At 52.1% G+C, this 13,590-nt stretch overlaps 1 protein-coding gene across 1 annotated transcript in view; it reads right to left on the reverse strand.

The window, feature by feature from the left end:
* The window catches only part of LOC102396650 (epididymis-specific alpha-mannosidase), a 52,123-nt gene that overhangs the window by 18,628 nt on the left and 19,905 nt on the right, over positions 1-13,590 (reverse strand). The window contains exons 7-8 of the mRNA XM_045166264.1: positions 13,373-13,571; positions 10,071-10,261 (exon numbers count right to left, since the gene is read on the reverse strand). Coding sequence (XP_045022199.1) covers positions 10,071-10,261; positions 13,373-13,571 — 390 coding nt within the window. The remainder of the gene's footprint in view (positions 1-10,070; positions 10,262-13,372; positions 13,572-13,590) is intronic.

Genomic DNA, 13,590 nt, shown 5'->3' on the forward strand with positions numbered 1-13,590 from the left:
TACATTGTTCTCCTAATCTATGTTAATGAAACTGTATCTGTGTATGACAATCTGCCCTACTTCAAGATTCATGTCAATCGTTTTATGGCCCGGGATGACTCACCTGGTGCTAATGTTATCTCAATGAATGTTGTGGGTGAGGGGCCTGGTGCCATTCTCTGAGTTTTGAGACATTTCCTTTCTCTAATTAGCAGATTTCTAGTAGCTATATAACATCCAGCTAAAGACTGGCAGGGGGATACTCTTTCTGCCCCCTTCTGATGTCTATGTCAGAAGCTTTCTCTATCTCTTTATACTTTAATAAAACTTTATTACACAAAAGCTCTGAGTGAGCAAGCCTCGTCTCTGGCCCCGGGTTGAATTCTCCTCCAGAGGCCAAGAATCTGGTGTTTTTCATGGTTCAGCAACAACCTTTCGATAAGTGCTGATAACCTGCTCCAGAAAAGCCCCACACATGGCCTATTACTTGTCTGCACCATGTAGGGTTGGAAGACCTCCTCTTCACAGAAGGGAAACTTGAGTCCCCGTGAGGTGAAGCCACATGGCCACCCACTCTGATGGATGCTAAAGTCAATCCCCTTCACCGCCCCCGCCCCCCCCCCGCCCCCCCCCCCCCCCGCCCCCCCCCCGCACAATGACTAGTCCTGCCAACAATTCTTTTTAGTGACTATGAATGTCATGAGCAGTGTGGCCCATTTCTGACTAGTGAAGAGACAAGTTGTAGGAGATCTTCGGTCTCAGTTTTCCCATCTGTACAGTGGGGACAAGTAAGATGCAGAGTTATTAACAATTTACAGAGCCCAACAACTTACGTGTGATTTGGATATAGGGTTCTCATTTTCCAAGGAGGAAATTAGAGCTCAGAGAGGGCAAGTCAATAGCCTGAGCTCACAGAACTGAGCTGAGATTTGAGCCCAGCATTGGATTGTTGGACATCAATGCTACTCCACTTTGCCCTTTTCTCTCTGGGGCAATCTGGCTGTATATCTTCCTTAACCACAAGCTTGACCCAGGCAGGCCATGGTCCTAGCCTTGGGGCAGCTTCATCATGCATGTGTCTTGTGATCAAAGGCGACCTTTGTGTTCTCATCTATAAAGTGGACGTGTAGTGACCAGGGACTGGGAGGTGTGCTGACCTAGGTGAAGAGGAAAAGTTAAAATTTTACATAACCTCCTGCTCCTTCTGCCTCTGTAACTCAGCGTGCTCCTTGCAACGTCTGGATCATGTAGGTCATGTAGTCTCAGAAAGTGGGGTCTCATAGTACTAGGAACTGGATCATATTTCACTCACCCTTGTCTTGCTCTTTGCAATCGCCCAGCCCCTTGCAAATTCACTAATCATCACTGTCTGTGTATAAAAACTCTGTAAGCCCCATGCTTGGGGCTCAGAGCTTGGAGTGTTAACTCCTCTGGAAAACCTGAGTTTCTCCAACTCTCCAAGTGTGGTGCTTGGTTTCTTGAGTACTGGTTTCTGCAAAATTTCTGGAGGCCCCAGCAAGATTGTAACCATGCCACCCCCTCAGCCACCAGACTGGTTGCTCAGCTGGGTCGGAGTGGAGGAGCCCCGAAAGGGATGAGGTGGCACACCATCTGGTGGTATTCTGGGTTCTCTTTTGGACCAGCGTTCTGACTCTCCAGGTGGCTTAGCCCTGACCAGACTCATTGGAGGAATGGACCAACTCACCAGGAAGGGCCACAGGATCAAGTAAGGCCCCGTGGCCAGTCCCCAGTCAGGCCCTACCCTAATGGGTAGAAGAGGAGACTGATCACCTCCTTGGAGATCCCAGGAAGGGAGCATCAGATAGGGAGACCTGGGGACTCAGGAAAAGGGAGGTACTGTGATGACCTCTTGAATTACTGTGTATGCATGATTGCTGATTGAAGGAAGTGGAAGTGAGCTACACAGTCCTCGGACTACAGAGCCTGAGAGGATCCAAAACCTGCAGTTCTGTGATGACCTCATAAGGCTGAAAGGCAGGGCCAGTCTGTGGGGGATTTGATCCCTCCCTGCGAGGCTGGTCTGGGTCGGCAGTTTATACCAACCTGCCAGTGTTCAGAGGCATCTTAAATCTCCCTCAAGAGAGCAGCCAGGAGGATGAGACATGAATGTGAACGAGTGTGCAGCCTGATTTGCTTGTGCTTCCGGCTTGATTGTGTGGCTTCACGGCCTTCATGGCTACGGAGTTCGAGTAGGCCCTAACTTGTGGTTCCGTGGTGACCTCATGTGGTTCAAGGCGGTGTCTGCTCTGAGGGACCCAGTCCCTCATTGCGAGACAGAACTGGATCAGGGGTATATACTGATCTGCCAGTGCTAAGAGGCACCTAAGTTCCCCCCAGGGACGCAGGCAAGCAGTCATCTGAATGGTATTCTCTTTTGACGGGCCACCCACTCTTGCTTGTCTTTGCACCACTGACTCAGGGCGGGATATACAGTGAGGGAGAAATTATTGGTTACTGGTTATTCTTCTGTTGACTGACTCCTTGAGCTGACAGGTAAGAGATGAGGTTTTCCTCAAAACCCTGCCAGGGAGATTACGCTTGTCAACATGGGTGGCAGTTCCTCTGAAGCAACAGTTTTAGACTGATAAAGAGCTTCAAGAAGGGCTCTGCAGGAGATTAGTCAAGATGACCCCCAGGAAACTTAACTTATGTGAGCTCAGTTGCCATCCTTTGATGTTGGATGGCTGCCAGAGGCAATCCTGACCTTCCCACTGTTCAAGCAGTGAACCAGGTAGTCACTGGGACTCCAGGTTTCTCTGTCCATGGGATTTTCCAGGCAAGAGTACTGGAGTGGGTTGCCATTTCCTTCTCCAGGGGATCTTCCTGATCCAGGGATCAAACCCAGGTCTCCTGCATTGCAGGCAGACGCTTTACCTTCTGAGCCACCAAGGAAGCCCCCATATATAGACACCTGGCTTCTAATAGCACAGATCCTGCAAGAGTAGGGTATTTGTTCCCCAACCAGAACTCAGAAAAAGAAAGAAGAGAAAAAATATATATTCCAGGGAGATCCAGTGGAAGACCCATGACTGTCCCTGCTGTACATTCCCCTGACTCCAGACGCCCCGGCACAGTCAGCGCCAGACCCATTGCCAGACAGTCCACCTCCCTCCATGTCCCCCACAGCACCTCATGAGCAAGACACCAGCCCTGAGCCAGTAGGGAAGCAGCTTCGCTCAGCCAAACAATCTAAGCAGCTGGCCACCGCCCATGAGACACCACTGCAAGAAACTCAAGGTCCTCAACAAGTGGACGAGGCTCAGTCCAGCCTGGTCGCTCCCTCCTCTATCACCAGCCTTCAGCCCTACTGATCTCCTAAACTGGAAACACCATAACCCAGTGTACTCTGATAAACCACCGGCTATGATTGACCTCCTAGGGGCCATTTCCCACACCCATCAGCCTACATGGGATGACTGTCACCAGCCCCTTACGTCTCTCTTCACCACTGAAGAAAGCTGACGCATCTCAACAGAAGCCCCAAAATGGCTCCAAGGACAAGTGTCCACAGAGGTCTTAGATGCAGAAGGATGGGCACGAGAAGTGATGCCAGAGATGAGGGATTTCAATTTCAGAGAAGGATAAGAAACCCTGGGTCGCTACTGTGATGCCTTTCTACATGGATTTCAAGCAGGAGCCAAAAAGCCCACCAATATGTTCAAAATTACAACAGTCAAAAAAGGCAGATGACATTCCCACCAATTTCTATGAAAAACTGTGTGAAGCATTCCGGACATACAACCTGTTCATCCCTGAGACAAAAGAGAATCAACCAATGATTAATGCTTCCTTTGTGGCTCAATCCTGTGCAGGCACCCAACGAAAGCTCCAAAAGCCGGAAGGCTTCACTGGGATGAATCCCTCACACCTACCGGAGGTGGCAAATAAAGTCTTCGTGAACCTAGACCATGAAGCCCTATGAGAATCAGATACATTAATGAAACAGAGAGCAGCCCTGCTAGCAGCATCATTGAGGAGCTCAGATCAAGTGAAACAGAATGTTCCCTCATGGAAAGGGGAAACTAAGAAGAGACCACCTCTACACCACGACCCGTGCACCTATTGCAAAGAGACTGGACACTGGAGGATTGAGTGCCACCGTCACAGAGGGCCATCTAAAGGGTCAAAGAAGCTCGGTCAACCCGAAAAGAAAGGTACCAGCCTGAGCTGGCCGTCTAAAACCTTGTTGGCCTGGCTGGAGCAAAATCAGACTAAGGAAGACTGGGCTCGCTAATCCTGGGCCCTTGGGAGTCCCTGGTCACAATGAAAGTAGGAAGCCAATCAATGACTTTTGTGGCAGATACTGGAGCTGAACACTTCATGGTAACCACACCTCTGGCTCCTCTCACAGGCTGAACAGCAACTATTGTTGGGGCCACAGGGACACGGCAGCCTGCTCATTGTGCAAGGCCCATTCGTGTCAGCTAGGGGGCCATCTGGTGACCCATAAATTTCTCTACTTAGCTGAATGCCCCATTCCCTGGCTGGGTAGAGACTTACTGACAAACCTGGGGGCACAAATCACCTTTGCTCCTGGAAAGCGTACGAGCCTCACTCTGGGGAGCCAATCAGCTCTGATGAAGGCCATGACTATGCCCAGGGAAGATGAATGGCATCTCTGCTACTCACGGAGGGAAAAAATAAATCCCCCAAGCTTGCTAATAGAATTCTCTGATGTCTGGGCAGAGAAGGAGCCCCCAGGTTTGGCCACAAACCATGCCCCCATTGTAGTGGACCTGAGGCCAGGAGTCACTCCTGTTAGAAACAATATCCAGTACCTACAGGAGGCATGCCTGGGAATTTGGGACCACATCCAGTGCCTACAAGATGCCGAGATCCTAATGGAATGTCAGTGTCCCTGGAACACCCCACTCTGACCAGTCAAAAAGTCAGGAGGGAATGACTACCACCCCATCCAGGGCCTCTGTGGCATCAAGAGTGCAGTGATCACCCTCCATCCAGTGGTCCCAAATCCCAACATTCTCCTGAGGCTCTTACTCACTCATGCAAGCTGGTTCACCTGCTTCGATCACAAGGATATATTCTTCTGGCTCTGGCTCTTACCAGCCTGCCAGCCAGCCCTTCTTTGCCTTTGAAAGGGAAGACCCACACACTGGGAGGAAGACACAGCTGACTTGGACACGGCTGCCACAAGGCTTCAAAAGCTCACCTACCCTGTTTGGTGAAGCCCTGGCTGAAGACCTTGCTGCCTTTCACAGAGAAACTTTGGACTGCACACTACCCCGGTATGTGCATGTCCTGTTGCTAGCCAGTCCCACCCAGGGGACTGCTGGAGAAGCACCAAAGCCCTGTTGGCTTTTCTCTCCACCACAGGGTACAAGGTGTCATGAAAAAGGCTCAGATCTGTACATAGGAGGTCAAGTACCTGGGGTTTGTCATTTGAAAAGGGCATCGGGCACTGGGACAGGAGGGGAAGCAAGCCATCTGCTCACTACCTCGGCAGAACACCAAGAAAGAAGTCTGTGAGCTCCTCGGGGCTGGATTCTGCTGGATCTGGATACTGGGTTTCTCTGAAATTGCCAAGCCTTTGTTGAAAGCCACAACAGAGTGGTAAGGACCCCCTGGAGTTGCACCCTTAACAGGAAAAGGCGTTCAAGGAGATAAAGAGACTCTAGACCACTGTTCCTGCATTAGGGCTGCCAAATGTGGCACAGGACTTTAACCTCTTTGTGCGTGAGAAAAATCACACTGCAGTGGGGCTCCTCACACAAACAGTTAGGCCATGGCAGCGCCCGGCCACATACCTGTAAAAGCGATTGGATCCAGTGGCTGTGGGATGGTCACCATGCCTCCAGGCATCAGCTGCCACTGTGATTTTGGCCAGAGAAGCAGATAAGCTTACTCTAGGACAAAATATAAAAGTAAAGGTTCCCCATGTTGTTACTGCCCTGATGAACAGCCAGGGCCATAAGTGGCTGACCAACTCCAGGATGATTTGCTATAAAAGACTGCCCTGGGAAAACAAACAGGTACAACTCGAGACTGTGCAGATGCTGAACTCTGCCACCATTTTACCTGTGTAAGTGGGAACCCCTGACCATAACTATAAGGAGGTCATAGATGAAATTCACTTGAGCAGGCTGGACCTGATGGACATCCCCCTCCAGAACCCAGAGCTGGAACTGCTCACTGACAAAAGCAGTTTCATCCAAGACGGGCAGCACAAAGCAGGCTCTGCCGTAACAACAGCTGACGAGAAAGTGCAGGCCGAGGCCTTGCCATGAGGGTGGTCAGCACAACGGGCTGAGCTACGGGCATTCAGCCAGGCGCTAAGGCACACCAAAGGGAGACGAGTCAACACCTATACTGATACCAGGCATGCCTTGGATACTCTACGTGTACATGAAGCCATTTATAACGAAAGGGGACTATTGACAGCAGGGGGAAAGGAGATTAAAAACAAAAAAGAAATCCTTTAGTTGTTAGACGCAGTCTGGAAGCCTTTCCAAATAGCAGTCATCCATTGTAAAGGCCATCAGTGAGGAACTGATCCAATCAGCAAAGGAAATTGGTCAGCTGACCAGGCAGCCAGGGAGGCGGCAACCCAACCAATCCCCAGAGTCGACCCTGAAGCAACCTTTAAGGTCCTCTTGGCACCAGAATTGCCTCCGTCCCCGAGATACACCAAGAAAGAAGACCAATGGGCTCTAAATGATGGAGGAATAAAAGAAAAGGAGGGCTGGTGGAAGCTCCCAGACCAAAGACTCGCTGTCCCCAGCAATCATGCAGTCCAGCACAGAGCTCAGGGAAAGTTGAATACATGAATCGGACCCTCAAGACTACATTAGCTAAACACTGTCAGGAGACTCATTTATCTTGGGTTGACATGTCGCCACTAGCCTTAGTCCAAGCCAGATGTATCTTGCGGTCCTCAGGCAATTCTCTCCTTGAGATCTTTTATGGGAAAATGCCCCCAATGATAGGAAAACTCAAGGGAAACCCCCAATAACCAGATGACCTGGAGATGTACTGATACTTCCAGGCTCTGGGAAAAGTCTTCCACCATATCGCCCAAGAAACCTTAGAAAGGACACCCATTCCTTTGGCAATTGGATTCATCCCTATCAGCCAAAAGATGAGCTATGGGTTAAAGACTGGAAAAAGAACCACTTCCACAAGTTGGGACAGGCCCTCTCACTGTCGTCCTGGCAACCCCTATTGCTGTTAAAGTTACAGACTTCATCCCTTGGATCCACCACCAGAGTCAGGAAGGCAGTGGCTTCCTGTGACGAGGACATCTGGAAAGCAGTTCAGGACTCTGAAAATCCCCTCAAGGTCTGGTTCCAAATACAGTGGCTTTCACCCACAAAGGGAGCTGAGCCCTGCTCTAGTCACTTCAGAAGCTGACTAGTCAGTGCACAGCAGAAGCTTGAGGATTGTTCCAGCCACACTCCGACAGCTGACTGGTCATCCCCCCGGTGGAAACTTGAAGATCTGGCTATCAAAATATCAATGGATTTTCATTGTCAACCTTGGTCTTTATCCCTGGTTGGCGTTATTGCTGTGCTCTTTGCTCCAGGACTAGCTTCAGTTGCACTCCAGGGCTGGGATTTGGGTCCGAAGCTGCAGTTAGCTGTCTGTTATCTCACTGTAGCAGGAAGCCTCAGGGATCATGTCTCTTATGATCCATTCGCCCTACTAACTAAATTGCTCACTATAGCTGACCCCCTTCACGATAGGCTCAGTTGCTATAGCCGTGACAACCCAAAGATGGGAGAAAATCTTTTGCTAGTGTTCAGTTATCTGTTATGTGCAGGTTGCTTTGCAACCTTTTCTGTCCCTTGCTGTAACAGATGGTGCCGATCCTTACCCATCACGCACTGGTCAACTTGGAAAACTGCGTCCTTAATCATCAGCGTGAACAATGTATAGATAGCCAATCCTATAGGCTGGTCACCTACTGCCTTAACCATGTGACATGTATCCAGAGGCCTGGGCACCAAAAATGTTCTCCATTCATGCCCCCCACTGCTTTCCCCCACCAGGTGGTCCAAGCCCCGGGGGTATCCTGATACCATGCCATTGTCATCATGCCCCTGTGCCCCCGTTTACCCCCAAACGCCACACAGATGCAATAAAAGAAAACAGGTGTCTGTCTGCAAATAAATGGAAAAACCTACTGGACAGGAACAATAATGCAGACAGACAAAATCACGGAGCAACTTTGCCCTGAACACTCAGGCTCTGTCCTTTGGCAATATGACTCAGGTTACAGAGTTAACTCCCCTTTAAACCCTCATCTGTACCAGGTTCTCAGTGCAACCCATCGCCTTCTTAAAGACACCATCCCCCAGCTGGTCAGGGACTGCCGGCTTTGCTTATCCTGAGGAGTGCCACGGCACTTAGCTATACCAGTACCACTGAATAATGCAACAGCCATGGGACCTCCTATATATTCACCCTTACAAGGGCCAGTCTTAAGGACAATTGAGTTAACTCAAAAGGCTCCAGAATGCTTTACAAATAATGCAGGAACTGAATCTGTAGACAATTTAGCCAGGGACCAGTGTAATCAAACTTTAAAAGGTGAGTGGCCCACTCATCCTCCCACAAACACAATATGCTGCTGCCCCATCAAGGCCTTTTCTTTGTGGGAAAGATGCTTACTTATGCCTACCAGTCAATTGGATGGGTATCTGCATCTTAGCTTTCCTCACTCTGCCGATGAATATTGCCCCTAACAGCCAGACTCTCACCTTACCTCTGGCAGCAAAGACATGGTCAAAAGAGCCACCCAGTTCATGACTCTACAAGTTGGTCTGGAAATTACTCCTGGGATAGGTATGGGAATAGGAGGAATTGTTTCATCAACCACCTCCTGCCATACACTATTCAGGGACTTCACAGACAACATGGAGAGAGCAGCCAAATCTTTAGTGGCTTTACAGGACCGAACAGATTCCCTGGCTAAGGTGGCTTTATAGAATAGAAGAGGACTAGACTTACTGACAGCTGAAAAGGGAGGCCTCTGCCTCTTCTTGAACAAAGACTTCTGCTTTAATGTAAACCAAATAGGAATAGTCAGGGATACGGCCCAATATCTAAGGGAATGAATGATGAAAAAGAGAGAGGAACTAACAAATTCCTGGGGTCACTGGAACCACATATGGAGCTGGACATTGTGGGTTCTCCCTTAAACCAGTCCTCTCTTCATGTTCTTTGTGGCGCTCTTGTTTGGCCCTTGTATTCTCAGTGCTATTACCGAGTTCATAACCTCTCGAATTGAATCCATAAAGTTACAATGGTAATAGCTCAATATACCCCCTAAACAAAGGGGAGCTTTGCATATCCTACCAAAACACGAGATGATGCTTTCTACAGTGAATGATAGAAGCATCAAGAGGGGGGAATGCAGAGGATAAGTTAAAGTTTTACATAACCCCCTGCTCCTTCTGCCTCTGTAACTCAGCTTGCTCCTTGCAAAGTCTGGATCACGCAGGTCACGTAGTCTCAGAAAGTGGGGACTCACAATACTAGGAACTGGATCTTATCTCACTCACCCTTGTCCTGCTCTTTGCAATCTCCCAGCCCCTGCAAATCCACAGAGTCATTCCTGTCCGTGTTTAAAAACTCTGTAACCCCTTTGTTTGGGGATCACAGCTTAGAGTGCTAACTCCTCTAGGCCTGCCAGCGTAGTAAACCTGACTTCTCCAACTCGCTGAGTGTGGTGCTTGGTTTCTCAAGCACTGGTTTCTGCAACAAAGCTCAGAGAGGGAAACTCAGTAGCCTGAGGTCACAGAACTGAGCTGAGATTTGAGCCCAGCCTTGGATTGTTGGATATCAGTGCTACTCCACTTTGCCCTTTCCCCTCTGGGTCAATCGGGCTCTGAATCTTACTGAACCACAAGCTGAACCCTTGCAGGCCATGGTCCTAGCCTTGGGGCAGCTTCAACAGGCACAGGTCTTGTGACCAAGGCAACCTCAGTATTCTCATCTGTAAAGTAGACCTGTAGTGACCAAGGACTGGGAGGTGTGCTGACCTAGGGAGGAAGAAGCACACAGCCCAGGAGGGTCCAATCCTGTTCTGTCTCTGGGAGGCGTTGTGTTACCTCGGAGACGGCCCAGCGGAGCTGCTGGAGCTGCTGCAGGCCCCAGGCCGGGTCCAGGAACCGGTGGGGAGCCAACAGCACGTAGCGCGTGAACATGGACTCCCCGGCGTACAGCAGAGCACTGGCTCGCCTCGCCAGCCCCTTGAGACCACTTCGGGAGGCGTAGAATCCGGTCCAAGCGTGAAATATTTCTAGAAGCAAAAGGTCAGTAGTGGGTGTGAGGTCCTGCCCATGGAGGCCCCTGAGCCTCATCTGGGAAATGCTGAGGAAGATGAGGTCAGAGATAGATCTGCCTGGGTCCCCAGGGACACAGCCTAGGTCAGGGGGGTGATCTCAGGGCTCCTGTCTCAGCCAGATCAGCAATGGTACAAGATCCCTGGATGGCTGGGCAGCTGGCAGGGACAGGCTGGGCTGGGGCAGGCCTGGAGAGGCCCGAGTGCTGAAGCACTTTGATGACAACAAGAATTCAGTGTGCACCTGAACCCTTGGTAGGGCCTGTGGGGAAACGCCCTGAGTACCTCAGGGGAGGAGGGAGAGGGATGAGGGCGAGGACTGAGGGACCCAGAGGGGAAGCGCTGGAGTGCTGGCAGCCCGTGTGTGCCTCTGGAGAAAAAGTGGGTCCTGGAAGGCATGCATTTCAGCAGTTCTCTCTGGATGCTCAGCAGGGAAGGGTGGCAGGGGTGTGGGAGCTGTGAGAGCCCCGGAGCCACTGTCCTGACCCTGGACTAAGAGTGTGAGGCTGGTGGAAGGGGCAAGAGTCTGAACACCTTGGGGCTGGGATGTGTCTCAGCAGGTGGTTCAGGGTTCCCGACTATTCCCTCCTCCTGCCTCCTCCCCAGGCTGGGTTGTGCCTCCATTCTCTGTTCTTCCCTCAGAGGACCTTGGCTAGACAAGGAAGGGAAGCCAGGAGGACCGGGGAAAGGCTACAGCCTGAGAGGGCAGACACAGGGGCCCTCCACAGCTCCTCCCAGAAGCTGAGCACACAGGTCAGGCACCGGCTCACCACAGCCTCAGCTCTAAGCAGGGACCCAACTAGACAAAGCTACCAAGATAATCCTGCTCTCAGATCAGGACCAAGTCTCCTCCTTGAACTTTAGTCTCTGATTAAATGGTGCCTCTCTAGAGGGAGGCTAAGTGGCCACACCCACCTCGCTCTTCACTGGACCTTTCAGCATACACTCCTTCCTGCCTCCTGGTAACCACGCCCACACCGTCTATCCCCTCCCACCTCAAGTGTGACCACGCCCACACGGCCGTGTCACACCCACCTTAATTGGGACACCGCCCACATTCTGGTAGCCCCTCTCATCTACTCCAGGAGCCAGCTCTCCCCCAGTCTGATGAGGTCCCAAGGGAAGTGTCCTGAGAGGTATGTAGCTCCCCTTTCTCACCACTCAGGCAGAAGACCAAGGCCGGAGAGGCACTGCAAATCCAGGTCTGGGGCAGTCAGGGTGGCACCCAGCCTGGAACCAGCCCTGCAGCTGGGGGCCCATCCTGTTGTCTCTTCAGAAGGGAAGGAAATGAGAAGGGGAGTGGTTGTATTTGAACTGCCATGTGGGAGTCCCTCCAGTCCTCTGAGAACCCATGTCATGGATGACAAAACCAAGCCTCAGAGCGGTGATGTCATTTACCCAAAGCCACTCAGCCCGTGGGGGCAGGAGCTGCGATCTCAACCCAGGTGAGCATCTGAGTCACCGCCTGGGGCCAGCCCTGCTGAGAGAGACTGTGCCTGCTGAATGGTGAGGGCAGGCAGGGCACAGGGCCTGGAGAGGCGCAGCCCAGGCACCCTGGTCCCCTGGAGGACGCTCAGCCAGTGGATGCTGCTGTGAGCCTGGGTCTCCTAACTGTCCATGGAGACAGACACTCACCTCACCTCTCCCTTCTAAAACAACCTGTCCTGCTGAGTGATCCCACCGTGGACCTATGGCTGGGCAAACCTGGCTGGGAAGTAGGACCTGATCAGGGTCCCTGGGCTGCCCTGGCTCATGGGGTCCTGGCCACAGTCTCCCCCCACGACCATACCCCTTAGCTCCTCTTTTTTTTTTTTTTGGAAAAGGGGAGCAGGACAACAAGGATCCTTCAAGGATTCTGGCATTGTATGCAGTAAGAGTTTCAGATACTCAATAATTTAGCCAACACCATCCCCCGCGGATGCCCTGAGCAAAGTCTGGACTGGGGTGTGGAGGGTGTTTCTGCCTCCCCAGCTGTCAGTGGGAGGCTGTGTGTGCATAATTCCTGTCTGGCTTGCAGATAGCGGAGCTGGACCTTATAGGGGGGTCCGCTTGGAGGTGGGTGGGGCTGGACCTGGAAGAGACGCTGATGCTGGGCTTCCTTCTGGGCAATCAGGCCCGGGGCTAGCTTCCTCAGCACGCAGTGTCCACAGCATGTCCAGGATGGCGCCTGGCCTCCCAGGGTGGAGATGCTGCTGTCAGTGTTAAAAGCTGCATCTGCTGAGCCCTGGCTCTGGCCCAGGCACTAGGCTAAGGGCTCTCCTCATCTCACTTCATTCTCACACTGGATGCGCTAACCAAGATGAACGTCCCCCCTGTCCTGACACAGAGCGGTTCCACGGTGCACACAACCCAGCACAAGGCTCACTCCACGACCTTTCACCCTGAGCCTTGCTGGCCACAGCCAAACCTGTCCTGGCCCCCAGGACACAGGCTTGTGGGAGACAAGGTCCCCCAGTAATGACTCTGTGGCAATAGGTGAAAAGTGGGACCCTGAGGGGAAGAGGAGACACCCGATCTAGACTTAAGCTCAGGAAAGGCTTCCTGGAGGAGGTGACATGCATGCATGCATGCTCAGTCCTGTCCGACTCTGCGACCCCACGGACTGTAGCCCGCCTCTGTCCATGGGATTTCCCAGGCAAGAATCCTGGAGTGGGTTGCCATTTCCTCCTCCGAGGGATCTTCCCTACCCAGGGATCCAACCTGCATCTCCTGTGTCTCCTGCATTGGCAGGTGGGTTCTTTACCAAAAGCACCACCTGGGGATCAGAGGAGGTGACACCACAGGACAACTGGGACTTTGCAGGAAGAGGAGGTGGGCACGGGGCAGTCCTTCCGGCAGCACTGCAATACAAGGCAGAGACGGGGCCTGCTGCATGTGGACAGCGTGAGAGGCTCCTGGAGCTAGGAAGCAGGCAGAGTGTGGAGGGGGTCAGGAAGGAGGGTCAGGGCCTGTACCTCCCCCAGGGCCCCTAGCAGGCTCCAAGCAGAGGCCCGAGCAGGCACTGAGTTTGGGGGCCCCTTTCCTCCCTGGCACCGAATCCCTCCCTGCTCCCCCACCAGCGGCTCCTACCTGAGGAATAAGGCAGGAAGTCTCGGTGGTCTCGGACCTTCCAGGAGAGCTGGTGAGCATGCACAGCCCGGAAGTAGTTGCCCAGCGTGGCGTACTCCATCGAGATGCCGTGCTTCTCTGTGAACTTGTTGACCTCCTCCATTACACGGTCCATGTTGGTGAACTGCAGTGAGGCGTTGAAGAACTGCCTGTCACATCCCTGCAGGCCCGGGGACAGA

This window comes from Bubalus bubalis, chromosome 7 (assembly GCF_019923935.1).
Source record: "Bubalus bubalis isolate 160015118507 breed Murrah chromosome 7, NDDB_SH_1, whole genome shotgun sequence".
NCBI classification, from domain to species: Eukaryota; Metazoa; Chordata; class Mammalia; order Artiodactyla; family Bovidae; genus Bubalus; species Bubalus bubalis.